Source organism: Gymnoscopelus microlampas (genome assembly GCF_963454915.1).
Source record: "Gymnoscopelus microlampas genome assembly, chromosome: 9".
Lineage (NCBI taxonomy): Eukaryota > Metazoa > Chordata > Actinopteri > Myctophiformes > Myctophidae > Gymnoscopelus > Gymnoscopelus microlampas.
Genome location: NC_139946.1, coordinates 57,534,405 through 57,561,775, shown reverse-complemented (window position 1 = coordinate 57,561,775; position 27,371 = coordinate 57,534,405). Strand labels below are relative to the sequence as shown.

Genomic DNA, 27,371 nt, shown 5'->3' with positions numbered 1-27,371 from the left:
TTCGCCAGAAACAGACTGTATCAAATATAAGTGACTGACTATCATAAACGATACAGAACCTCCCTGACAATATCGCCGAGACAGTTTGTTTATTTTTGGATCACAATTCTTATATGAGACGATTCTATGATGACCCAATGTTATTCTCCATAGAGACATTACTTTATGAACCTGGGGATGAACGAGTGACGTCAGGACTTTGGTGGTCTATTATTATTATTATTATTAGGTGTTACCTCACAGCCTGTCTGTCTGCCTGTCTGTCTCTCTAGGTGTTACATCACAGCCTGTCTGTCTGTCTGTCTGCCTGTCTCTCTAGGTGTTACATCACAGCCTGTCTGTCTGTCTGCCTGTCTGTCTCTCTAGGTGTTACATCACAGCCTGTCTGTCTGTCTGTCTGCCTGTCTGTCTCTCTAGGTGTTACATCACAGCCTGTCTGTCTGTCTGCCTGTCTGTCTCTCTAGGTGTTACATCACAGCCTGTCTGTCTGTCTGCCTGTCTGTCTCTCTAGGTGTTACATCACAGCCTGTCTGTCTGCCTGTCTGTCTCTCTAGGTGTTACATCACAGCCTGTCTGTCTGCCTGTCTGTCTCTCTAGGTGTTACATCACAGCCTGTCTGTCTGTCTGCCTGTCTGTCTCTCTAGGTGTTGCATCACAGCCTGTCTGTCTGTCTGTCTGCCTGTCTGTCTCTCTAGGTGTTACATCACAGCCTGTCTGTCTGTCTGCCTGTCTGTCTCTCTAGGTGTTACATCACAGCCTGTCTGTCTGCCTGTCTGTCTCTCTAGGTGTTGCATCACAGCCTGTCTGTCTGTCTGTCTGTCTGCCTGTCTGTCTCTCTAGGTGTTGCATCACAGCCTGTCTGTCTGCCTGTCTGTCTCTCTAGGTGTTACATCACAGCCTGTCTGTCTGTCTGCCTGTCTGTCTCTCTAGGTGTTACATCACAGCCTGTCTGTCTGTCTGCCTGTCTGTCTCTAGGTGTTGCATCACAGCCTGTCTGTCTGTCTGCCTGTCTGTCTCTCTAGGTGTTGCATCACAGCCTGAGCAGCAGAGAGACACTGGACCTGTCTAAGGTGTTGTGTGTGAGGTCAGAGGTGAGCTGCAGACAGCAGGGTGACCGTCTGTCTGTCTGTCTGCGCTGGCTGTGTGTCCTGCCCGCCTCCACCCTGGACCTGGTCCCTATCAGACCTGTTCCTCTGATCCCTACAGCGCTGGTCAGGACCCTGACCTCTCTGACCCGCCTGGCCCAGCCCCACCACACTACTACACACTCACAGGGGTAAGAACCATGACCCCTAACCCCTAACCCTAATATAACCCCTAACCTGACCTCTCTGACCCGCCTGGCCCAGCCTCAACACACTACCACACACTCACAGGGGTAAGAACCATGACCTCTAACCCCTAACCTGATCTCTGACCAGCCCCACCACACCTCCACACACTCACGGGGCCCGTTCGGCGTTCCGTGGTGGGGCGGGAGGGGTCATGAAAAAACCCGACCCGCGCATCACTAGCGACATAGCCCCTAAGACAAGTAGCATATCCAATCCAACCTAGCAGTGCATGTAAAATGTATTAATTTTGCTGGCTGCAGACTGCAGAGATGGGGCAACAGCGCAGGCCAGTGCAGCCTCGCGCTCATGGCAGATTAGCGACCCGACTCCCCCGGGCCAATCAGGTGGCGAGTTCGAGTGAGCCCGAATGGACCCGAGTGCAGCCTGAATGCAGCCGACCAAAAACGAACGGCAGCCATCTTTTTTGACCACAGTGTTTTCTACTCTCTTTTAAACTTCAAAACGGTCTCAAACTTCTATTTTGAGGCACGGAATTTACTTTTAAGATATCGTTTGGATAGAATGTAGTTGTTTAACTTCATATATGTGGTCAATTAATCATGACAGAGCCTATTTAAAAATATAAATTCAGAGAACCGGCAGGGGCGGACAGTGACACGCATGTATCCCAATAAGGCAACCTATTTTGGGCATGGCCGTCTCAAAAGTCCTGTTGCTTCACATTAGTCTGGAGGTGGTAAAAATGCACTGCTGAAGGGGAACACAGCTGATTGGCTGAAGGGGAACACAGCTGATTGGCTGAAGGGGTTGTCAGTCCAACAGTAGTACTCCCGCCCAACTCCAGCCCACAGCCAAAGTGAATGAATGGGCGATGATGCCAGACTCACTCCTGAAATAAATGACAAATGAGATTTCCGGAGGGAGGGTTTACCAGGCTACTAAACCCCTAACCTGACCTCTGACCCGCCTGGCCCAGCCTCAACACACCCATATGCCCATATATTAGTCCATGAGCCAGAGCCCCAAAATTGACAAATGATTACCGAAAGAGTGGGCAAAACCAAACCTATATTAAATTGTTCATAGGGTCAGTACGAGTAAATAAATATATGATAACCTCTCCACAGGAGCAGCTTTTTCATGGTTATCACACATTTTGTTATTTTCCCCATACGTACATGACAGGTAAAAAGTTGAGTTGATTACTTACATGAAGAAAATGATTTTTCGTATTACAAGTTTTCTGAAATTGTATGTTTAAATATGCAAATTAGGCATTAGGAAAATAGGGAGGCATGCGTTAATCCGACAGACCTTTTCTCCGACTATGTGGCATCCGCGTGCGGTTAGGGTTAGGGTGCGGGTTTGGTTCGGGTTTACTGTTTAATGTCGGAGCACTGCGCTATCGGAGGAATGCGCTGTCGGACTAACGTATTGCACCCGGAAAATATGCCACATTTGCATAACTTTCCAGAATCAACATTGGAACATTGGACAAAGCCAGAGTCAACATTCTTATTTTATTTTGTTAATATGTTGGAGTCAAAGGTTTTTAACGAGGGAATATTCAATATCTGGCTCAATTTTGGGGCTCTGGCTCATGGACTAAATGCCTAATTTGCATTTTTAAATATACAGTTTCAGAAAACTTGTAATACGATAAATCATTGTCTTCATGTAAGTAATCAACTCAGGTAGTTTCATTATGATAACTCTTTTTAAAATTTTGTCATGTTTTCACCTGTCATGTATGTATGGGGAAAATAACAAAATGTGTGATAACCATGAAAAAGCTGCTCCTGTGGAGAGGTTATCATATATTTATTTACTTGTACTGACCCTATGAACAATTTAATATAGGTTTGGTTTTGCCCACTCTTTCGATAATGAAATCTTGTCTGGCTCATGGACTATATAGGCAATTTGTTTTACCAGACCCAACGATCCAACTGATATGCCGCTATATGGCTATGCCCATATATGGGCATATACCACATCGGGCATCTCCATATATGGGCATGAAAGAAACATGGACACTGGACAGGCATTAAAGGGACACTGACAGACAGACAGGTATAAGGGGTGGGGCATCATCCCTGACTGGACCATGCAAGTCGGGGACCTGCTTTATTTTCACTATTGATAAATCTACAAGCTCACAACGGCGTGTGATGTGTTGTGAGCTTGTAGATCACTATTTGCACTATTTCTCAGCGGATGGCTTCATACTAGAAATGATTGTGACAGTTATGCATAATAATTGTATTAATGTTGGTCAGGTGATCAGGATAGTGACCATATGGAGCAGTTATAATTGTATCGTAATGTAATGTATTGTAATATATTGTATTGTAATGTTTCAGGTTTCTGACGATGGACCAGAACCGTAAACTGTTGCTGATGTTGGAGATGGATCCTAAAGCCTGCAGCATGCCTCTGGTGGGAGTGTGAGTTACACTGACTTATAGCTTCATGGTTCTCTGCATGGTGGGAGTTACACTGCATTATAGCTTCATGGTTCTCTGCATGGTGGGAGTTAATTATAGCTTCATGGTTCTCTGCATGGTGGGAGTTACACTGCATTATAGCTTCATGGTTCTCTGCATGGTGGGAGTGTGAGTTAAAACGGTGAATAAAACACAGAACATCCACAGCCAGGGGTTGAATACACTGTTTATCTGTCATTTCACTGCCTTGTCTAGTTTGTGTCTTAACCTTATTACTCCTTAACCTTATTACTCCTTAACCTTATTACTCGTTAACCTTATTACTGTCCTTGTTAAATGTGGTTAACAGCTGGCTGAGCGGTGTCACACACATCTGGAGTCCTCGGGTGTGGCTCTTCTGTCTCAGGTTTCTGTTCAGCGCCGCCCTGCAGGACAGGTGAGTCACCGCACCGACCTGAGCACAGTGCAGCTAATCAACGCCTACCAGTGACATCATCGGTAGGCAGGTTTGGTCGTTTCAAACGAGATTTCAAAATGTTTTTTTGTTTTTTATTATCACCAGAACAATGGCTTCTGTTACAGCAGGCTAACTTTACAGGAATAGAAAGCCTGCCGTTTTATATTAGCTTGGACTCTCCATCGATGCGGTCACTGGTAGGCACTAGGCAGGTTTCTGAACTGTCCGTAGCGCGTCTGCACCACTGATATAGAAACATGAGTATTTCAGAGAACTGTTTTTTTTTTTGTATTTAGAAGACATTTGTAGAACCGTCCTTGGGTCTTAAAGGGCAAGAGCACTTTGGTAGAGGTTAGGGTTGTGTAGTTACCTTGTCATGATGTAGAACGCGTTACTGTAACGCCATTATTGTTTTTCAGTAACTAGTACTCTAACGCATTATTTTTTTAATTCAGTAAATCAGTTACCGTTACTACATGGTGCGTTACTCCGTTATTTTTTATATAGTATTTATTTATACAGCGAGGCAAACGGTGACTGAGAATTCTACTTAAGTACAGTACTTGAGTAAATGTACTTATTTACTTTACACTAGTGTCTGTGTCACATGCGGAGACGCGCTGTGAGCTGCTTTGCAAGCTCTCTCTCTCTCTCTCTCGCTCGCTCTTTCTTTCTCTCTCTCTTAACAGCGTGTGTGTGTTTCTGGGACTAGGAATACCACGATAACGCAATGGTGACTATGAACCACGTACACAAACCCGTTGGAGGCTGCTTTTCCCAAGCTGAAATCTGCATTTAAACTGCAAGGCTTCATGGCTGTGTTGTTGAACACACACAGCTTAACGTCGGGAAAGTTACACGACTCACTCGCCCAGGTGGTGTCAATAATAGGCTGCTAATCACCGTAATCCTAACAAAATTCAGAATCACAGCGCTGCCTGTTTCGGAATCCGCACGTTAAAGTATATTCATTCATTTGTTTGTCTATTTATTAACTGCTGCTACTGCAGTCCCTGTGGTACATGAAAACTCCTGTTACAGTCAAGGATCACCTTCAACCTGGTGTTTGCACTTTCTCCATTTACGGTCCGTACATCTATATAAACGTTCAGATTTCAAATATAAAGTGCTTACCCCATGGCCACGGATGTTACAATTATGCATTATGGACTCTCAAAAGTACCCGTATATTCTGTATTGTTCAATGAAAAGCATTTTAATCCGATCAGTGGCCATTTTCTCATAATGTATTGGAGTGCAATACACCTACCAACCGATAGGGTCACTCAGTTGAAAGCATATGGAGAAAATGGCCACCGATCAGATGGCCAAAATGCTTTTTATTGAACAATACGGATGATACAGGTACTTCTGAGAGCCCTATATATTATACATGTAACATCCGTGGAGAAAGTGCAAACACCAGGTTGAAGTTCATCCATGACGGTCGAGACAGTCGACCGTCGTGTATCCATGGCTATTACTCCCTCTAACATTTCCCATGTTTTTAGTTTATTAAAATAATGTCATGCACATGTGTCCAGTTCATAGCCTACTGCAGGCCTTGTTGACTAGATTTAGAAGAGATTTTGAAGCTCTTAATCCTGAAATGATTGATTATTTTTAAGGGGAAAAGCCATCATTTAACATGCAAGTCAATGGGTGAGAAGCAGAGATTGCCAGGCACAAATGGTAGTGTAGGTAATTAATGCATTTGTGCAAGATGACCCTGCTACTGTATATAAAATGTGTATATTACTCGTTCATCATGGTTCATGTTCAAATAGCTCAACCCAAAATATAATGCTGTAGGCCTAAGTGTTAGGCTGTATTTATGCACCTGCTTGTAATTAATGCTTAAACATAATTATGACCTGTATTTTTTATCAGATGTCTGATAAATTTGAATCATTCCGGGACCAGCAGATTACAATCCTATAGCGCGACCCCTGGTATAGACCACATTGCTTAGCAGAGTTCAGTGATGCAAATGCATGTGAAGTTGATCAATAGATTGTATTATTCTCCAATGCAATAACAATACTGAAATGAAGGCTATAAGGGCAATAATGGAAGCCCTTTTTTTTAAGTAACTAAAAAGTTACTTTTCACAGTAACGCATTACCTTTTGGTGTAAGTAACTAGTTAAGTAACTGAGTTACTTTTAAATTAAGTAACTAGTAATGGCAACTAGTTACTGGTTTTCAGTAACTAGCACAACACTGTAACTCCAAAGGTGGACAAGAAATCAAACATAATTGCTCCATTGATTAGAAATTGATCTAATTCTAAATATACTCTTCATTGTCTTACATTGTACGGTGAAACAGATCTCAAAGTCACTCTTTTAGCACATAAACGAACACAAACAAAGTTGATTCAGACATTATAGAACATCACCAAACACACTACTGTTTTATGTTTTTATAAAAATGTCAACTTCCTGCTGATTTTACTATTTGAAGATATGTGGATCCAGTCTGGGCTTTCTTAATAAAAATCACAAAATCAACAGGAAGTTAACATTTGTATTAAAAAAACAAACAGTAGTGGGTTTGGTGATGTTCTATTGTCTGAATCAGCTTTGTTTGGGTTCATTTATGTGCTAAAAGAGTGACTTTGAGATCTGTTTCACCGTACAATGTCAATGAGGAGTATATTTAGAATTATCAACTTCAAGGTCCAGACCCGTTCCCACAGTGATCAGGATGATGTGTTTTCAGGGTTGTGTACATTGTGTGTGTGTGTGTGTGTGTGTGTGTGTGTGTGTGTGTGTGTGTGTGTGTGTGTGTGTGTGTGTGTGTGTGTGTGTGTGTGTGTGTGTGTGTGTGTGTACAGGGTGGTGTCAAAGGACGGCTGTTTCCTGGTGGTTCTGTTCTCTCAGCTGCAGAGACAGGCTCAGTTCTATCAGTGTCACACAGCCTCTGGATCTACTGGATCTACTGGATCTACTGGATCCTCTGGATCCTCTGGAACTCAGCAGAAGATGGAGTACCAGCTTCTGACCAGCACACACACTGTCTCACTGTACCAGGTACACACACACACACACACACACACACACACACACACACACACACACACACACCACACAGACACACACACACACACACACACACACACACACACACACACACACACACCACACACCCCCCACACACACACACACACACACACACACACACACACACACACACACACACACACACACACACACACACACACACACACACACACACACACACACTGTTGTTTTTAGAGCCTGAACATGACATATGTGTGGGTCTGTAGAGTCCTAAAGTCCACTGATTACCTACATACATATACTGTATGTTTTGACCCATTACTTGTACAACATTTTCTAATAATAAAGAAAACAGGTTTGTTTTAGTTTTAGTCGACTAAATCTACAGTTGATTTAGTCGACTAAAATGTGTGTTGGTGGTGCCTTGATGGCGTCGTAATGGCTGATTTTACACTCTGTTGCGCTCTGAAAATAGCAGATCTAGATCTGCTATTTTCAGAGCGCAACACCCGAGTGCAACCAGACATAAAGTGACTTGTCTTTTAGTTCTACTGGATCTCTTCTCCTCTTCTCCAAATAAAAACATTTTAGTCTAGTTTTTATTTGTTGACGAAATTGTCAATATATGTAGTCTTAGTTTTAGTCATCATAGCTTAGTTTTTATTTAGTTTTAATTGTGTTTTTATGTAGTTTTCGTCAGTGAAGAAAGGAAGTCGACGGACATTTTTCGTCTTAGTTTTAGTCGACGAAATCAACACTGTAAAGGCCCACGCATGCTACACAATGAGGTGGTCACCCTATCACCTTTTAGGTGATAGAGAGAGAGCTCTCTGTGATAGAGAGAGCTCTCTCTATCACCAACGGGGTGATAAGGTGACCACCGAAAATGGTAGCATGTGCCCCCCTTAACTCGCTCCTCTGAGGGAGCTAGCTCTCTTAGTGTTGTGTTGGACTGGTCAGACCGGGGTTCGACTCCAGCTCAGATCACAACAACACTGTAGCACAGTTTAATGAGGTTAATATGTCTGTTTAAAGAGGTTGAATTAGTGTGTGTGTGTGTGTGTGTGTGTGTGTGTGTGTGTGTGTGTGTGTGTGTGTGTGTGTGTGTGTGTGTGTGTGTGTGTGTGTGTGTGTGTGTGTGTGTGTGTGTGTGTGTGTGTGTGTGTGTGTGTGTGTGTGTGTTCAGCATGTGGAGGTGTCAGACAGCAGCAGTGTGCAGTGTGAGTTGACCCCTGACCTTCACAACCAGCAAACTGCACTGTTTGCACACACAGTGGACCAGCTGTCTGCCAGGTACACACACACACACACACACACACACACACACACACACACACACACACACACACACACACACACACACAATGTTAACATTTAGATAGCATATTCTTTAGACTGATGTGATTGATTGACAGCTTGTGTGTTTTGTCCCATAGTGCCCCGCCTCCAGGCCTGTCAATCAGCGACCAGGACTCGGGAGTGGAGGACGGAGACCTGTCGCCCCGCCCCTCCCCTAAACCACACCCCTCCACCCAACAGGTCCCTCCCACTGCACCACAAACACACATCTGTTCCAAATAGAAAAGTTTTGATCTTTGCCAGGCCGGGTTGGCTACCCAGGGCCCGCAAACTTGGTTTGAAGTTATTCATTGCCAATCTGAATGTATTAATACAACTTGATCACATGACAGAGATAATGACCCTCATTAATCAATGGAGTGTAAAAAACGTCTTATTTTTTGCTTTAAATTCGCCAGTAGGTCCAAGTGACATTTATCAAGCAATCCTACACAGCCAATCATAGCGTACATTTGGTTAGAGCTTTGATGAATGTGACGGCTGAAACCGAGCGTCATTTAAATAACACGCCCTTAAATTCTCTCGAAACGCCCCTATTTTACGGCGTGAAGAACCGGAATACGTCCAATAAAAGCATTGAGAAGAGTTTCCCCTGCCTGCCTCACTGTCTGTCAAGACACACACTCGCCCGTAACGGTACAATCTTTGTCACGTAGGCTAGTAGCCTACATGAATGACACATTATGACACCAATCACATCGCCATGAATGGAATACGTTTGTATATTAATTTATTTAACCCATACCGAGCAGTGCGCGTTGGAGTTACACTAAAATAAAGCCGTCATGTAGGATATTCCCCGTGAGACTCGGGCGGGCTGCAGTCAGTCCCGTGCCGCCACGTTAATGAGAGATAACCTGGACTGGAGAGGCAGTCATAATCTGAACGTTTATGGAGTGATTGATGAATGAATGCATGAACATTAATGGATGAATGCTGGTGTGTGTTGGGAGGGTTAAATGTCAGATCTCCCGCGGAGGCCCACATGAATCCACAGCATGAAGAATACTGACAAAGGTTTGGAGTGTCGGGTTTATATTCTCCACCCAGGTAGTACATATATCTATAACTCTATAGGTAGTACATAACTCCATTTGGAGACCTCACTGTCCATGAAAAGATTACAGCGGCGCGTCTGCACCGCTGTAATCTGTATATCTGTATATCTGTATATCTGTATATCTGTATATCTGTATATCTATATATTTTGAAAATAGCGGATCTACACGCATCGCATCGACACGTTGTGAGCTTGTAGATCTGATTGTAGATATATTCTCAAACAGCCAATGCAGCCAGATCTGCAATCTTATCTGAATGACTGTTAAAGTAGTTTGTTTAAATGAGTTTATAAAATATGTATTTATTAGTGTGATAGATATACATGAAGGAGTGTATACATGTGTCCAGATGTCTGTCAGACGGTCAGACATGCTGCTCCACAGGTCTAGATGGAACAAACAGGTTCAGCTAAAGCCAACAACGTCCTCAGACCTGATGTGAGATCTGAACGGGCCGTTACGCTGAAGTCAAAGTCAGGATATATTGATAAATGCATAAAGTTGAGGTGATCTCGCCGTACGCCCATTATTTGGTCTGCAGCGCGTTGATAAATGAGGACCACTATGTACTGATTTGTGAGTTTGGGACAAAATCTGTGGACGTTGTAGCAAGAAGTGTTTTTTGCAAAAAAAAGAAAAATGGCAGAAAATTGTCAGGCAGAAATGGGTGTGGCCTATGGGGTCTCTTTCTCTTTTTTTAAATGTGTTTTCCAGCTGAAAAGAGGCGGGCGCTCTGTGTTAAACATTTGTATTGTTTGTGTCTCAGACTCCTAGAGTCCAACCTCTGGTTCCAGAACTCTCTCTGCTATTGGACGGCAGCTTTCTTGGCCCCTCCCACGTCCCTCGGCCCCCCACCCCCACAGAGCAGCAGGAGGCCCCGCCTTTCGCCTCGAGACCCGCCTCCCTCAGGAGGTCGACGTCTCCATTCGGACAGACCAAACAAAATACCAACACCAAATATGGGCCTCCCCATCACCCCCACCCTACCCAAACACCTCCCCATCACCCCCACCCTACCCAAACACCTCCCCATCACCCCCACCCTACCCAAACACCTCCCCATCACCCCCACCCTACCCAAACACCTCCCCATCACCCCCACCCTACCCAAACACCTCCCCATCACCCCCACCCTACCCAAACACCTCCCCATCACCCCCACCCTACCCAAACACCTGCTCATCACCCCCACCCTACCCAAACACCTCCCCATCACCCCCACCCTACCCAAACACCTCCCCATCACCCCCACCCTACCCAAACACCTCCCCATCACCCCCACCCTACCCAAACACCTCCCCATCACCCCCACCCTACCCAAACACCTCCCCATCACCCCCACCCTACCCAAACACCTGCTCATCACCCCCACCCTACCCAAACCCCCGCACAGCGCTCTCCACCCTGCCCAAACACCTGCAAAGCACCCCCGCCCGGCAGGAGCATCTCCACCCTGCCCAAACACCTCCACAGCACCCCGGCGTCCAATCAGAAGCTGCCCTGTGAGTGTTGCTCCGCCCAGACACACGACTTCACGCCCATCTACCACTGCAGCTCTCCTGCTCCCGGCCACGCCCACCATTCCTCCGGAGCCCCTCCCTCGCTCCAACAGACACACCCCCCACCTCCTCCTGTGTGTCCTTGCACTCCGACCCCCGACCCCCTGCCCTCTGACCCCTACCGCCTCCTTGTGGAGCAGGACAGACAGCTGAAGATACTGCAGGCTCAGGTAGGATACTAGTAATCTATTACTATTACTACACACCACACCTGTGTACACACACCTGGTGTGTGTACACAGGTGTGTGTAAGTGCTTGTCACGGTGGTTGAAGGACACAAGGGTCTGACAATTCCCTCCAGGGGATCCTAAGTGAGCGATCCGCTGGGGCACGTCGCGTGGACGTGGTGAATACAGGTGTGTGTCAGTCACAGGTGTGTGTCAGTCACAGGTGTGTGCCGGTAACAGGCCTATTTTAATGTTGTTTTATGCTTTTGCTTTTACTTTATTTTATTTTATTTTATTTTATCTTTGTTTGCTTCATTGTTAAAATGGTTGTAACTGTAACTGTATTCTTGCTCTGTAAAGCACTTTGCGCTGCATTTCATGTCATGAAAGGTGCTATACAAATAAAGTTTATTATTATTACTGTTAATATTAAGATACTGCAGGCTCAGGTAGGATACTATTACATAGGAACGGCAATTTACCGGTGTTAATTTTACTCCGAGAGGGTACAAATAAGACCCTTGCGGGTCCATTTGAGAGTAGGGGAAACGCCGCTATTTTAAGAGGCATCCAGAGGGTCCACATAGGATCCCTCCAGCGGCCGGTGTTAAAACAGACCAAACTCTGCTGGACTTAATGGTTATGGTGTGAGCTTGTGAGCGGTCACCAGGCCAGGCAGGCAGTGTGTCTAGTACGGTTATGATGCCATAGCATGGGAGGACGACCGCCGTTCAGAGTATGGGAAGTCTCCCCATTGGCTTAAAGGACAGCCAATGATGAAGAAGTTGAAAAGGTGTCACATAGGTGTTGACTAGTTGTTCTGTCTGTTCGTAGACCAGCCTGCTCTTAGAGCACTTTTTGCGAAACCGGGAATTCACCCAATGTATTAATACTATTAATTAGTTATTATATATTATACTATTAATTAATTATTAATACTAGTTGTATTTGTGTCTGTAGATCCAGATGCTGCTTGAAGCTCAGAGCAAACCCACCAATCAGATGTCTAACACTCAGCAGACAGCCAATCAGATGTCTAACAACACTCAGCAGACAGCCAATCAGACGTCTAACAACACTCAGCAGACAGCCAATGACAGCAGTAGACCATCAGAACAGCCAATCAGAAGCACCGTCAGCGTTGCCGTGGGAACAGGTATGTGTCGTTAAAGTTAGAGGTCACGGCAGAACCGTTTATAAGATAGATGTGACCTTTGACACTATGACCTTTGCTGCGTAGGAGCCAGTCTGTTCTGGGGAGATCCTGTCCACGCCCCCTCAGCCAATGAGCAGAGGGAGGCGGGGCCGAGCGGCTCCAGTGGGGGTAAGGCCTCGTCTAGCCCCGCCTCCTCTTCCAATTCCCACCCCCTCTCCTGTGGGTGGTCAGGGGGTGGAGCCGAGGAGAGTGACAGCCGACCCCACCAACCAGGCTTCTGCTCTCCCTCCCCCCAGCCCAGGTAAGCACTGTGATTGGATAACTTTCTGTCTGTCTCTGTCTGTCTGTCTCTCTGTGAAGAATTTCTAAGGGACTGCCACCAGATGTCATTAGACATGTCTTAAACGCTTTAGTTCTGTCACAGCTTGATTATTGTTTTGTTATTTGGTCTAGTGCCTCAATGATGGATATTAAGAAATGACAAGTTGTTCAAAATAAAGCTGCACGTTGTGCGTTAAATTGTTCCTATAGAACTAATGTAAAAGACATGCATGACAGTCTGAGATGGTTGTCTGTTAGTCAAAGGGCTTCTTATTGTTTAGTTAATTTTATTAGAAACATAAAAGTTACACAATCTCCAGAAATATTATATAAAAGGTTATTAAAACATTATACTCATCATGAATATCAAACAAGACATGCAATTGAAGGAAGGTTGAATTTTCCCAAAGTTAAAACCTCTGTTATACAGAAAACTGTTATGTATAGAGCTATTGTAAGGTGGAATTCATTGCCGAGTTATATTGTTCAAGCCAATACAAAAGAGGGTTTCAAAATTATGGTAAAACAGTATCTTCCAATATTTCATGAACTTTAATGATTTTGTGTTTAACCTTTGACATCTTATTGACTTGTTTGTTATTAACATGAAATGTATGTTTTGGAGAAAAAAAGGAAAAGAAAAAAAAAGGAAATAATAATAATGTATGGGTAACCCTTTTCTCCTTTTGATCATGAAATGTACAAAATCGTAAAATTGTTTAAATGTATTTCTGATTTTTTGTAAGTGAACTATTGTCTTTGTCTGTGTTTGTATCTGTAATGTTTGTTGTGTATGATGTGTATGTTGGGTGTTGGACCCCAGGAAGAATAGCCATGCTTAGTGCAAGTGCTAATGGGGATCCATAATAAAGTAAAGTAAAGTATGTCTGTCTGTCTGTCTGTCTCACTACATATTGTATAACATTGTGTTGCAGATTAAACCTTTCCATATATTTCATAGACAGATGGATTCATGTTAATTACTTCATGTATTTTCAGATGTTTAACGTTTTAAACCCTCAATATGTAATGATTTATGAACTTGACCGCTAAGATAAGAAGGAATCAATTAGCATAATGACAACATGGGGAGAAAAGGGGGGAAACAGAAAGTGAAAAGAAAATACACTGTATAATGATTATTCATCATGTGTGTGTGTGTGTGTGTGTGTGTGTGTGTGTGTGTGTGTGTGTGTGTGTGTGTGTGTGTGTGTGTGTGTGTGTGTGTGTGTGTGTGTGTGTGTGCATACAGGTGTGGGTCAGTGTGTAGTACACAGAGTCCAGTGTTAGGAGAGAGTGCCAGTATGTACCAACAGCCCTCTCCTCCTCCTCCTCCTCCTCAACCCAACACCACCCAGCTGTTCTACCACCACCTCCTGGTACACACACACACACACACACACACACACACACACACACACACACACACACACACTCTTCCATAAACCCTAATGGTCTTGGATATTTCATAAAAGCAAAAGTTTAAAGCCTCAATCTGTGATTTCTTGGTTAGCATTTTGTAGAATAGCAGAAACATAGGTTTAAATGATGTAGAATAGCAGAAACATAGGTTTAAATGATATCTAATCTAGATCAGATAGTCTTTATCTTTTAAAGACATGGTAAAGGAATATGGATATCCCTGGTCAAACATATCTAACCCTAGATGACATAACTCTATAGAATATGAATATTAAAGACGTGGTAAAGGATAAGGTTAGAGGTTAAAGGTAAAGGAATATGGATATCCCTGGTCAAACATATCTAACTCTATAGAATATGAATCATTAATTTTATCCCACAGGAGCGAGGGCTTCTCAGCACCAACCGTGGCCCACGCATACAGAGACATAAATAGACTTATGCAGCCTTTAAACTAAAGTTTTACTGCATACAATATTTCATATTCAAAATAATACAAATTCCATATTTGAAAGGTCATTTTTGGCCAATTCTGACGGCACTACTAAGCACGGACATGTGCAAAATAATGCAACAGAGAGGATCGTTAGGAATGTGTTTATATGGTAAATATATCCCGTTTCAAACGGTATATACCAGCCCTCCAAACCACAATGAAAGTTCATTCAGATCAGACCTGAATGGATTGGCACTGGGTGAAAAAAATATGGGTTACAAAATCATGGGATAAAAATGATAAAAGTTTTTAAAAAATTAAAAGAAAGATCAGACCGGAATGGAATATTCTATTCCTATTGGCGTGTTTACATGAGCATTTCTATTCTGAATGAGCAGTCATTCAGAATAAAAGTGGAATAATCCTGTCCATGTAACCACAGCCACTGTTCTTTATCCAACTCTAGATGAGGGCTAGACAGAACATTACTGGTTTTAGACTTAAACAGTACATTAAATATGAAACCGTACATTAACACATCGTGTGCCAATCGCGTAGATTTACGCGAACCTAAATAACTGCGCTGCGTGCCAGTCGCGTAGATCTACGCGAAGTGGTCTTTTTTTTTTTTTCTCTCACAGTGACACATTTCATTGTAGCACTCTCTCACAGTGACACATTTCATTGTAGCACTCTCTCACAGTGACACATTTCATTGTAGCACTCTCTCACAGTGACACATTTCATTGTAGCACTCTCTCACAGTGACACATTTCATTGTAGCACACCAGAAACGGAAATGAATGTCAATCGAAGATTTTCGTTCCCATCCGCCGCCGCTCGAAAGCTTCCGCTAAATCGCCATTATCTCGGTGTTGTTTTTCTCCTCGCTGAACACTGTTTAACAGAAACTGCGTCGACTGCAAAATGAAATGTCGCCGATTGAAAATGTCTTCTCTGGGCGTCTCACACAGCTACCCTGTGTGTCTACAAACAGTTTAACTCACACAGCTACCCTGTGTGTTTACAAACAGTTTAACTCACACAGCTACCCTGTGTGTCTACAAACAGTTTAACTCACACAGCTACCCTGTGTGTCTACAAACAGTTTAACTCACACAGCTACCCTGTGTGTCTACAAACAGTTTAACTCACACAGCTACCCTGTGTGTCTACACACAGTTTAACTCACACAACTACCCTGTGTGTCTACAAACAGTTTAACTCACACAGCTACCCTGTGTGTCTACAAACAGTTTAACTCACACAACTACCCTGTGTGTCTACAAACAGTTTAACTCACACAACTACCCTGTGTGTCTACAAACAGTTTAACTCACACAACTACCCTGTGTGTCTACAAACAGTTTAACTCACACAGCTACCCTGTGTGTCTACAAACAGTTTAACTCACACAGCTACCCTGTGTGTCTACAAACAGTTTAACTCACACAGCTACCCTGTGTGTCTACAAACAGTTTAACTCACACAACTACCCTGTGTGTCTACAAACAGTTTAACTCACACAACTACCCTGTGTGTCTACAAACAGTTTAACTCACACATCTACCCTGTGTGTCTACAAACAGTTTAACTCACACAGCTACCCTGTGTGTCTACACACAGTTTAACTCACACAACTACCCTGTGTGTCTACAAACAGTTTAACTCACACAGCTACCCTGTGTGTCTACACACAGTTTAACTCACACAACTACCCTGTGTGTCTACAAACAGTTTAACTCACACAGCTACCCTGTGTGTCTACAAACAGTTTAACTCACACAACTACCCTGTGTGTCTACAAACAGTTTAACTCACACAACTACCCTGTGTGTCTACAAACAGTTTAACTCACACAGCTACCCTGTGTGTCTACACACAGTTTAACTCACACAACTACCCTGTGTGTCTACAAACAGTTTAACTCACACAGCTACCCTGTGTGTCTACACACAGTTTAACTCACACAACTACCCTGTGTGTCTACAAACAGTTTAACTCACACAGCTACCCTGTGTGTCTACAAACAGTTTAACTCACACAGCTACCCTGTGTGTCTACAAACAGTTTAACTCACACAGCTACCCTGTGTGTCTACAAACAGTTTAACTCACACAGCTACCCTGTGTGTCTACAAACAGTTTAACTCACACAGCTACCCTGTGTGTCTACAAACAGTTTAACTCACACAGCTACCCTGTGTGTCTACAAACAGTTTAACTCACACAACTACCCTGTGTGTCTACACACAGTTTAACTCACACAGCTACCCTGTGTGTCTACACACAGTTTAACTCACACAACTACCCTGTGTGTCTACACACAGTTTAACTCACACAGCTACCCTGTGTGTCTACACACAGTTTAACTCACACAACTACCCTGTGTGTCTACACACAGTTTAACTCACACAGCTACCCTGTGTGTCTACAAACAGTTTAACTCACACAGCTACCCTGTGTGTCTACAAACGGTTTAACTCACACAACTACCCTGTGTGTCTACAAACAGTTTAACTCACACAGCTACCCTGTGTGTCTACAAACACTTTAACTCACACAACTACCCTGTGTGTCTACAAACAGTTTAACTCACACAACTACCCTGTGTGTCTACAAACAGTTTAACTCACACAGCTACCCTGTGTGTCTACAAACAGTTTAACTCACACAGCTACCCTGTGTGTCTACAAACAGTTTAACTCACACATCTACCCTGTGTGTCTACAAACAGTTTAACTCACACAGCTACCCTGTGTGTCCACAAACACTTTAACTCACACAGCTACCCTGTGTGTCTACAAACAGTTTAACTCACACAACTACCCTGTGTGTCTACAAACAGTTTAACTCAAACAGCTACCCTGTGTGTCTACAAACAGTTTAACTCACACAGCTACCCTGTGTGTCTACAAACAGTTTAACTCACACAGCTACCCTGTGTGTCCACAAACACTTTAACTCACACAACTACCCTGTGTGTCTACAAACAGTTTAACTCACACAACTACCCTGTGTGTCTACAAACAGTTTAACTCACACAGCTACCCTGTGTGTCTACAAACAGTTTAACTCACACAACTACCCTGTGTGTCTACAAACAGTTTAACTCACACATCTACCCTGTGTGTCTACACACAGTTTAACTCACACAGCTACCCTGTGTGTCTACACACAGTTTAACTCACACAGCTACCCTGTGTGTCTACACACAGTTTAACTCACACAGCTACCCTGTGTGTCTACACACAGTTTAACTCACACAATTACCCTGTGTGTCTACAAACAGTTTAACTCACACAACTACCCTGTGTGTCTACACACACTTTAACTCACACATCTACCCTGTGTGTCTACACACAGTTTAACTCACACAGCTACCCTGTGTGTCTACACACAGTTTAACTCACACAACTACCCTGTGTGTCTACACACACTTTAACTCACACATCTACCCTGTGTGTCTACACACAGTTTAACTCACACAGCTACCCTGTGTGTCTACACACAGTTTAACTCACACAGCTACCCTGTGTGTTTACAAACAGTTTAACTCACACAGCTACCCTGTGTGTCTACAAACAGTTTAACTCACACAGCTACCCTGTGTGTCTACACACAGTTTAACTCACACAGCTACCCTGTGTGTCTACAAACAGTTTAACTCACACATCTACCCTGTGTGTCTACAAACAGTTTAACTCACACATCTACCCTGTGTGTCTACACACAGTTTAACTCACACAACTACCCTGTGTGTCTACACACAGTTTAACTCACACAACTACCCTGTGTGTCTACAAACAGTTTAACTCACACAGACACCCTGTGTGTCTACACACAGTTTAACTCACACAACTACCCTGTGTCTACAAACAGTTTAACTCACACAACTACCCTGTGTGTCTACAAACAGTTTAACTCACACAGCTACCCTGTGTGTCTACACACAGTTTAACTCACACAGCTACCCTGTGTGTCTACAAACAGTTTAACTCACACAGCTACCCTGTGTGTCTACAAACAGTTTAACTCACACAGCTACCCTGTGTGTCTACAAACAGTTTAACTCACACAACTACCCTGTGTGTCTACAAACAGTTTAACTCACACAGCTACCCTGTGTGTCTACAAACAGTTTAACTCACACAGCTACCCTGTGTGTCTACAAACAGTTTAACTCACACAACTACCCTGTGTGTCTACACACAGTTTAACTCACACAGCTACCCTGTGTGTCTACACACAGTTTAACTCACACAACTACCCTGTGTGTCTACAAACAGTTTAACTCACACAACTACCCTGTGTGTCTACAAACAGTTTAACTCACACAGCTACCCTGTGTGTCTACAAACAGTTTAACTCACACAACTACCCTGTGTGTCTACAAACAGTTTAACTCACACAACTACCCTGTGTGTCTACACACAGTTTAACTCACACAACTACCCTGTGTGTCTACAAACAGTTTAACTCACACAACTACCCTGTGTGTCTACACACAGTTTAACTCACACAACTACCCTGTGTGTCTACAAACAGTTTAACTCACACAACTACCCTGTGTGTCTACACACAGTTTAACGTGCGATCTTAAGGTATTTAGTGAGGTCTTTGGCGACGTGAAAAAAACAACAATAAATCGCTGGCACTGGTGAGTACATTATGATATTAAACTCTGTATGTCAATGCTCCTCATTGACTTACATGTTATGGTGAAACGGATCTCAGAGTGAGAAACGGACATTACATTACATTACATTAGTCATTTAGCAGACATTACATTACATTACATTACATTACATTACATTACAGTCATTTAGCAGACATTACATTACATTACATTACATTACATTACATTACAGTCATTTAGCAGACGCTTTTATCCAAAGAGACTTACAATAAGTGCATTCAACATAGGTAGGGAACAAAACTACTAATCACCAGAAGTCTGAAGTGCATTTTCTGCAAAAACAAGCAACCAAGAGTATACCTAGCACTAAGGTAAAAGTGCAGTATATCAGCTTCCTATCTCCTTAAACAACGGACGATAAACGAGTGTCTCCTGACCACAGACAAACAGCTGTGCTGGTCAGCTCAACGTGTGTCTACTGATCCCTAGCCTCGGTCCCAGCCTCACTTATCTGCGAAAAGAAGAGCCTGGTCACGACCTAAAGCAGCGAGTGTCTAGGAAGTCCTGAGTGGGTAGGATTTCCGTCGTACGCGTTTCCCCCGGAAACGATATTTTTTTACCAATCACAACACTCGTTTCATTCACGGAGAATGTTAACAGATTTGTAAAGCATCAACGTCATTTCGTTGGGCGGTACTTCCGTCAAATTCAACCGTTTCCGGTTCTTCACTTCCTAGACAACCAACATCCCAGGTCTTGTCCAGCGTGACTGATCCCATAGCTGGGCCGGTCGGTTGCATCTGTGATTGGTTGATGGCCAGCAAGCAATAAAAGCCATTTCAGGAGATCTTTAACCCAATAGTTCTAATTGAAGATTACAGTAAATGACTGTATGTCTGTACTGATACAGTAAATGACTGTGTGTTTGTACTGATACAGAACAATGACTGTGTGTCTGTACTGATACAGAACCAGGTGAACAGCGTGCTGCACGCCTCAGACAGAGAGGAGGAGGAGGAAGAGGAGGAGGAGGTGTCCATCAGGAGGAGGAGCAGAGAGGAGGTTCAGGGAGAAGACACAGGGATCAGCAGCGCCACCTTCAGGCAGTTACAGCAGCTGGGAGTCCCTCCTGACCTGATCACCCTGGACACTTCCAGGTACACACACACACACACACACACACACACACACACACACACACACACACACACACACACATATATATATTTTAATCAACAACACAACACTCTGCCAGCCCTCCTGCCTGGTTTCTGGGGTTCCAAGTAGTGTAAACCCGCTCTAACAACCAGTCTGCGGGGGTCATATCCCAGGCTGGACCACCAGAGGAAACAAAGTTCTCAGTCCACTCCCGCACTGCTGCCCGGTGTCAAAGATCTCTCCATAGCGTAGCTGCTCCCACCATCCCTAATGTCTGTTAACTCATTACCTGCCTAGAACGACTAAAACGACTTTAAAAAAAAAATCAGTGAGTGTGGGCTGTCAGTATAGCTACTCTATCAGTGAGTGTGGGCTGTCAGTATAGCTACTCTATCAGGCAGTGTGGGCTGTCAGTATAGCTACTCTATCAGGCAGTGTGGGCTGTCAGTATAGCTACTCTATCAGGCATTGTGGGCTGTCAGTATTGCTACTCTACCAGGCATTGTGGGCTGTCAGTATAGCTACTCTATCAGGCAGTGTGGGCTGTCAGTATAGCTACTCTATCAGGCATTGTGGGCTGTCAGTATTGCTACTCTACCAGGCATTGTGGGCTGTCAGTATAGCTACTCTATCAGGCAGTGTGGGCTGTCAGTATAGCTACTCTATCAGGCATTGTGGGCTGTCAGTATAGCTACTCTATCAGGCAGTGTGGGCTGTCAGTATAGCTACTCTATCAGGCAGCGTGGGCTGTCAGTATTGCTACTCTACCAGGCATTGTGGGCTGTCAGTATAGCTACTCTATCAGGCAGTGTGGGCTGTCAGTATAGCTACTCTATCAGGCATTGTGGGCTGTCAGTATAGCTACTCTATCAGGCAGTGTGGGCTGTCAGTATAGCTACTCTATCAGGCAGTGTGGGCTGTCAGTATTGCTACTCTACCAGGCAGTGTGGGCTGTCAGTATAGCTACTCTATCAGGCAGTGTGGGCTGTCAGTATAGCTACTCTATCAGGCAGTGTGGGCTGTCAGTATAGCTACTCTATCAGTGAGTGTGGGCTGTCAGTATAGCTACTCTACCAGGCAGTGTGGGCTGTCAGTATTGCTACTCTACCAGGCAGTGTGGGCTGTCAGTATAGCTACTCTATCAGGCAGTGTGGGCTGTCAGTATAGCTACTCTATCAGGCAGTGTGGGCTGTCAGTATAGCTACTCTATCAGGCATTGTGGGCTGTCAGTATAGCTACTCTATCAGGCATTGTGGGCTGTCAGTATAGCTACTCTATCAGGCAGTGTGGGCTGTCAGTATAGCTACTCTATCAGGCAGTGTGGGCTGTCAGTATAGCTACTCTATCAGGCAGTGTGGGCTGTCAGTATAGCTACTCTATCAGGCAGTGTGGGCTGTCAGTATAGCTACTCTATCAGGCAGTGTGGGCTGTCAGTATAGCTACTCTATCAGGCATTTTGGGCTGTCAGTATAGCTACTCTATCAGGCATTGTGGGCTGTCAGTATAGCTACTCTATCAGGCAGCGTGGGCTGTCAGTATAGCTACTCTATCAGGCATTGTGGGCTGTCAGTATAGCTACTCTATCAGGCAGCGTGGGCTGTCAGTATAGCTACTCTATCAGGCAGTGTGGGCTGTCAGTATAGCTACTCTATCAGGCATTGTGGGCTGTCAGTATAGCTACTCTATCAGGCATTGTGGGCTGTCAGTATAGCTACTCTACCAGGCAGTGTGGGCTGTCAGTATAGCTACTCTATCAGGCAGTGTGGGCTGTCAGTATAGCTACTCTATCAGGCAGTGTGGGCTGTCAGTATAGCTACTCTATCAGGCAGTGTGGGCTGTCAGTATAGCTACTCTATCAGGCAGTGTGGGCTGTCAGTATAGCTACTCTATCAGGCAGTGTGGGCTGTCAGTATAGCTACTCTATCAGGCAGTGTGGGCTGTCAGTATAGCTACTCTATCAGTAAGCAGCTCCTTCTTGTACACAAGCTAGTGATCATAATGAAGCACACGGTTCACAGAAGTTGTGAATGCATCTTAAATGTGCATCTACTACATTAACACTGGTAGTTTAACGTCATGCCCAGGACACACACACACACACACACACACACACACACACACACACACACACACACACACACACACACACACACACACACACACACACACACACACACACACACACACACACACTAGGGTTGGGATCCTTTAGGATTTTAGTGATTCTGTGTCCTTAATGATTCCCTCTTATCGTCTGATTCTTTAACCATTACAATAGAGGGTTCAATGTGGACCCTTACAGGTCTGTAACTCTGAGAGTGTACACATGGAACCAAATGGACCCGGTCCATAATTATATTGTCTTTTTTTATGTCCAATGTATTTAAGTTGATAAAGTCAACATAAGTATAACTAAATGCATTTGAAATTAAATACAAATTTTACTTTTAATTTTGTAATTTTACAAAGAGAGCAAAAAATAAATACTAATTAAAAAATAGTAGATCTACAAGCTCAAAACGTGTCGTACTGCGACGCGCTTTGAGCTTGTAGATCGGCTATTTTTGCTCCATTTGTGACATAGAACAGTATAATGCAACGTGTCCCTCTGGAGTTAGTGTGTAAATATAATGTCCCTCTACATCAACACAGTTACATCACCCCTGAGATAAGTGGTTGAAGATGGTGTTAATGACACTGTGTGTGTGTGTGTGTGTGTGTGTGTGTGTGTGTGTGTGTGTGTGTGTGTGTGTGTGTGTGTGTATGTGTGTGTGTGTGTGTTTGTGTGTTGCTCTGATTTACATGCACTTTGTAACTAACTGTTTTCCCTTCATCTGACTGCACTGGCAGTGTTTTTGTCCTTTGTACACCCTGTACTTCTCAATATGTGGACATAAATAAATATTTAAAATGTGTGACTATACTTGTGAGGACCGTTTTCCTGGTCCTCACAAGACAAATGGTTGATTTATAGTTAAAAAAACATTTTTCTAGTGATACGTTTACAATTAGAAAAACATTCAGGTCAGGATTAGACACTTAGGTGTCTTAGAGGTTAGGTTTAGGGATTGGAATTAGAGTTCAACATGATTTATACTTAGGGTGCGTTCTGAAATACAGCACTGAGTGCACTGGCCGATACAAACTAATAGGCGAGTGCGCTCCGGTGCGCAATTTCTGAACGCACCCTTAGTTGAGCGCCAGTGTCATGCACCGAAAAACAGCAGATCTATAGATCTGCTGTTTTTCGGCATAAAGGTCCTTACACACCGGGGCGATTTTTTCGTGTGAATAATGCGTTTTTTTTTAAAACCTTATAAAGTCAATGGCTCCGTACATGGAGCGAAAAAGCGAAGCGAAAAAGCGTCTTTTAATTATTCGGAACGAGTCCGAATTTTCACTATATTCGCCGGTATGTAAGGACCTTTAGGCTTGTTTAGGACCTAAAATGGCAATTACTATTTTTAAATGGCATTCAGAACATGGCTGTCCTAAAGTGTTGATGTCCTCACAAGTATAGTAATACAAACGTGTGTGTGTGTGTGTGTGTGTGTGTGTTGTAGCGTCCCTCTAGCCTCCATCAGTCCTGCTGCTCTGGCCTCCAGACTCAGCCCTCCAGAACGCTGCCCTCCTTACAGCAGCAGCAGCAGTGTGTTTGTGCCGCCACTGGGAGGCGCCGTGGACATGACTCTGGAGTGGAACGCCATCGCCCTGCGACGCGTCCCCGACTCACAGCTCAACAGACTCCTCCCACTGAGGGGGCGGAGTCACTCCTCCCCTGGGCCCGCCCCCCTCCTCTCCACCCCCTCCTCCTCCACGCAAGGTGATCACAGTTTGTATTTTATTTCATTTAGAATGAATGTTTTCCGTTTAAATTGAGTTGTAATCAGTTTTTAAGCAGTTGTTTGCTGGATTACTTTAGTTTAGATATTTGTTTTATGCAGTGAAATCCCAAAAGGATTTTATTTGATTTTATTTCGTAATAAAAACATACCATTTAAAGAATTATTCAGATAAATGGTAAATAGTGCATTTATATAGCGCTTTTATCCAAAGTGCTTTACATAGATTGTATTACATTCACCCATTCACACACACACACACACACACACACACACACACACACACACACACACACACACACACAGATGGAGGAGGAAACCATGCAAGGCACCAACCTGCTCATCAGGAGCAGTTAGGGGTTCAGTGTCTTGCTCAAGGACACTTCAACACTGCCGCCACCTGCCTCCTCACCAACACTAATAGGCGGGACCATATCACCCCAGTCCTCTCCTCCCTCCACTGGCTCCCTGTCCGCTTCAGAATTGATTTTAAGATTTTAGTGTTTGTTTTTAAAGCCCAAAACGACCTGTCCCCTCCATCACTGAATTGATCGCTCCACACGTCCCAACAAGAGCCCTGAGATCGGCCAATCAATCTCTCCTGGTTGTGCCCGACACACGTTTCAGGACCTCAGTGCGTTCACCGCGGCCGGTCCCAACCTCTGGAACGCCTTTTCATGTTCGCTCTGCTCGCTCTCTGACGGCTTTTAAATCCCTATTAAAGACCCATTTTTACTCTATCGCTTTTAATTCAATTTAATTTAGATGTACTGCTTATTGTATTTTACATTTTGCTCTTTTACATATTGAAGCAATGCCTGTGTATGTTATATATTGTTCTATCTAGGCGTGTCTCCCAGTGACATGTCTCTGGTTATTAATACTTATATAGTGAGTTATATATATAGTTAATAATAGTTATATATTGTTCTATCTAGGCGTGTCTCCCAGTGACATGTCTCTGGCAACCAGGAAGTACATGAGGAGGTACGGAGTCCTGGAGGAGGAGCTAGAGGAGGAGCTAGAGGAGGAGGGAGGAGTCAAACCCTTCAAAAGGTCAGAGGTCAAACCACTCCACTGTGACTCTCAGAGCCGCCGCCCACTCAGAGAACAGACTCCTAAGCATCAGTTCCTACCGGCGGCCAGCAGGGGGCAGTCTCCTCAGACTGACGGCTCTATGGGGAACTTCCTGGATATCAGCAGACTGAGACAGCTGCCTAAACTCTTCTGATCCATACAAATATCTGATCTATAAGTCCTCTGATCCTTACAAATATCTGATCTACAAGCTCTTCTTATCAATACAAATATCTGATCTACCAGTCCTCTGATCCATACATATATCTGATCTACAAGCTCTTCTTATCCTTAAAAATATCTGATCTACAAGTCCTCTTATCCTTACAAATATCTGATCTATAAGCCCTCCAGATCCATACAAATATCTGATCTACAAGTCCTCTTATCCTTACAAATATCTGATCTATAAGCCCTCCAGATCCATACAAATATCTGATCTACAAGTCATCTTATCCTTACAAATATCTGATCTATAAGCTCTCCTGATCCATACAAATATCTGATCTACAAGCTCTTCTTATCCATACAAATATCTGATCTACAAGCTCTTCTTATCCATACAAATATCTGATCTATTAGCTCTTCTGATCCTTACAAATATCTGATCTACAAGTCCTCTTATCCATACAAATATCTGATCTATTAGCTCTTCTGATCCTTACAAATATCTGATCTACAAGCTCTACAAGGCGTGGCTTGTTGGTCAGATATTTGGCCTGATGTTTGGACGTTTGGACGTTTTGAGAGAAGTTTTAGTTTTTTGGTGATTTTGCTCAAAGGACAAATTGTCTGTTTTTAACCTGTGACATTTTAATGTGAATATTATTATTATTATTATCATTGTTATAATAATAATAATCTAATGTGAATTACAGGACTATTCTGCTAAGTTAATTCTTAAAGACTGGATCCATCCACTAACGTGTTTAGTGTGATTGATGTTTTGAGCCCCAGACATGCTTGGTAGCATAGAGATCTATAATCCCACATTGTGGAGCTTGTAGATTAGCTATTTTCGGCGCACTGTGGAGCATAACTTAGGTTTGATGTTTGAGCGTTTGGGTCGTTTTGGGTGAGCGGTTCAAGTGTGTTGTTTACTCAAGGACATAATGGCTGTTTGGGGATTTGAACCTGTGATGTTCTCATGTGAATTATGATATTATTATTATTATTATTATTATATTCATCGAATGTGAATCAGAGGAAACTTCAGGTTAATTCTAAAGGTTTGTTGTGTGTGTGACCTCCTGGTTCATAAACCCTGTTGTTGTTTGAGTTGGCACACACACACACACACACACACACACACACACACACACACACACACACACACACACACACACACACACGTTTATTTATTCTCCAAAGACATTGAGTTTGTCCTCATTCACAGTGTTGTGGAGATACATCACACACAGTACAATTTATTTTTCATTTTTTCATGACAAAACAGAACCCAATAAAACAACCTTTCCCTGTCGTGTGATACAATACACATTTAAAACATATTTAAAAGCCATTGCAGACCCTTGTGGGCGGGCCTGCAATCAATGATTTAAATTGACCGTATGTCATGGGAGAACAGATCTTAAACTTAAGTCTGTAGGTCATTCCAGGTGGTGAGGGCTCTACAACAAAAAGCTGTTTTCCCCAGTTCAGTCTTTACTCTGGACACACACACACACACACACACACACACACACACACACACACACACACACAGAGAGGTTGGTCTGCTTGTCAGTCATACAGATATAATACATAACATATTCCATGTTCATGTAAAGTGATTCTATCAGTTTATTTATTATCATACATATATTAACACACAGCTGTTTACACTAGCTCCTCAACAGTCTCTTATCAGACACGTTTAGTATTAAACTATTTGTTTTATGTTCCATGTTTATGTTTAAGTGATTGTTTTTGCACAGTTTGGTTTTATTT

The 27,371-nt window shown here is 43.5% G+C and overlaps 1 protein-coding gene across 1 annotated transcript in view; it reads left to right on the top strand.

Annotated features, from left to right (window-relative positions):
* Positions 1-27,076, top strand: part of stil (STIL centriolar assembly protein) — a 36,129-nt gene extending 9,053 nt beyond the window's left edge. The window contains exons 6-18 of the mRNA XM_084066278.1: positions 1,023-1,276; positions 3,659-3,742; positions 4,092-4,178; positions 7,038-7,233; positions 8,411-8,517; positions 8,661-8,763; positions 10,411-11,373; positions 12,332-12,527; positions 12,612-12,828; positions 14,101-14,227; positions 20,314-20,501; positions 24,066-24,325; positions 25,283-27,076. Coding sequence (XP_083922404.1) covers positions 1,023-1,276; positions 3,659-3,742; positions 4,092-4,178; positions 7,038-7,233; positions 8,411-8,517; positions 8,661-8,763; positions 10,411-11,373; positions 12,332-12,527; positions 12,612-12,828; positions 14,101-14,227; positions 20,314-20,501; positions 24,066-24,325; positions 25,283-25,575 — 3,075 coding nt within the window. The 3' untranslated portion in view covers positions 25,576-27,076. The remainder of the gene's footprint in view (positions 1-1,022; positions 1,277-3,658; positions 3,743-4,091; positions 4,179-7,037; positions 7,234-8,410; positions 8,518-8,660; positions 8,764-10,410; positions 11,374-12,331; positions 12,528-12,611; positions 12,829-14,100; positions 14,228-20,313; positions 20,502-24,065; positions 24,326-25,282) is intronic.
* The last annotated feature ends 295 nt before the right edge of the window (positions 27,077-27,371 follow it).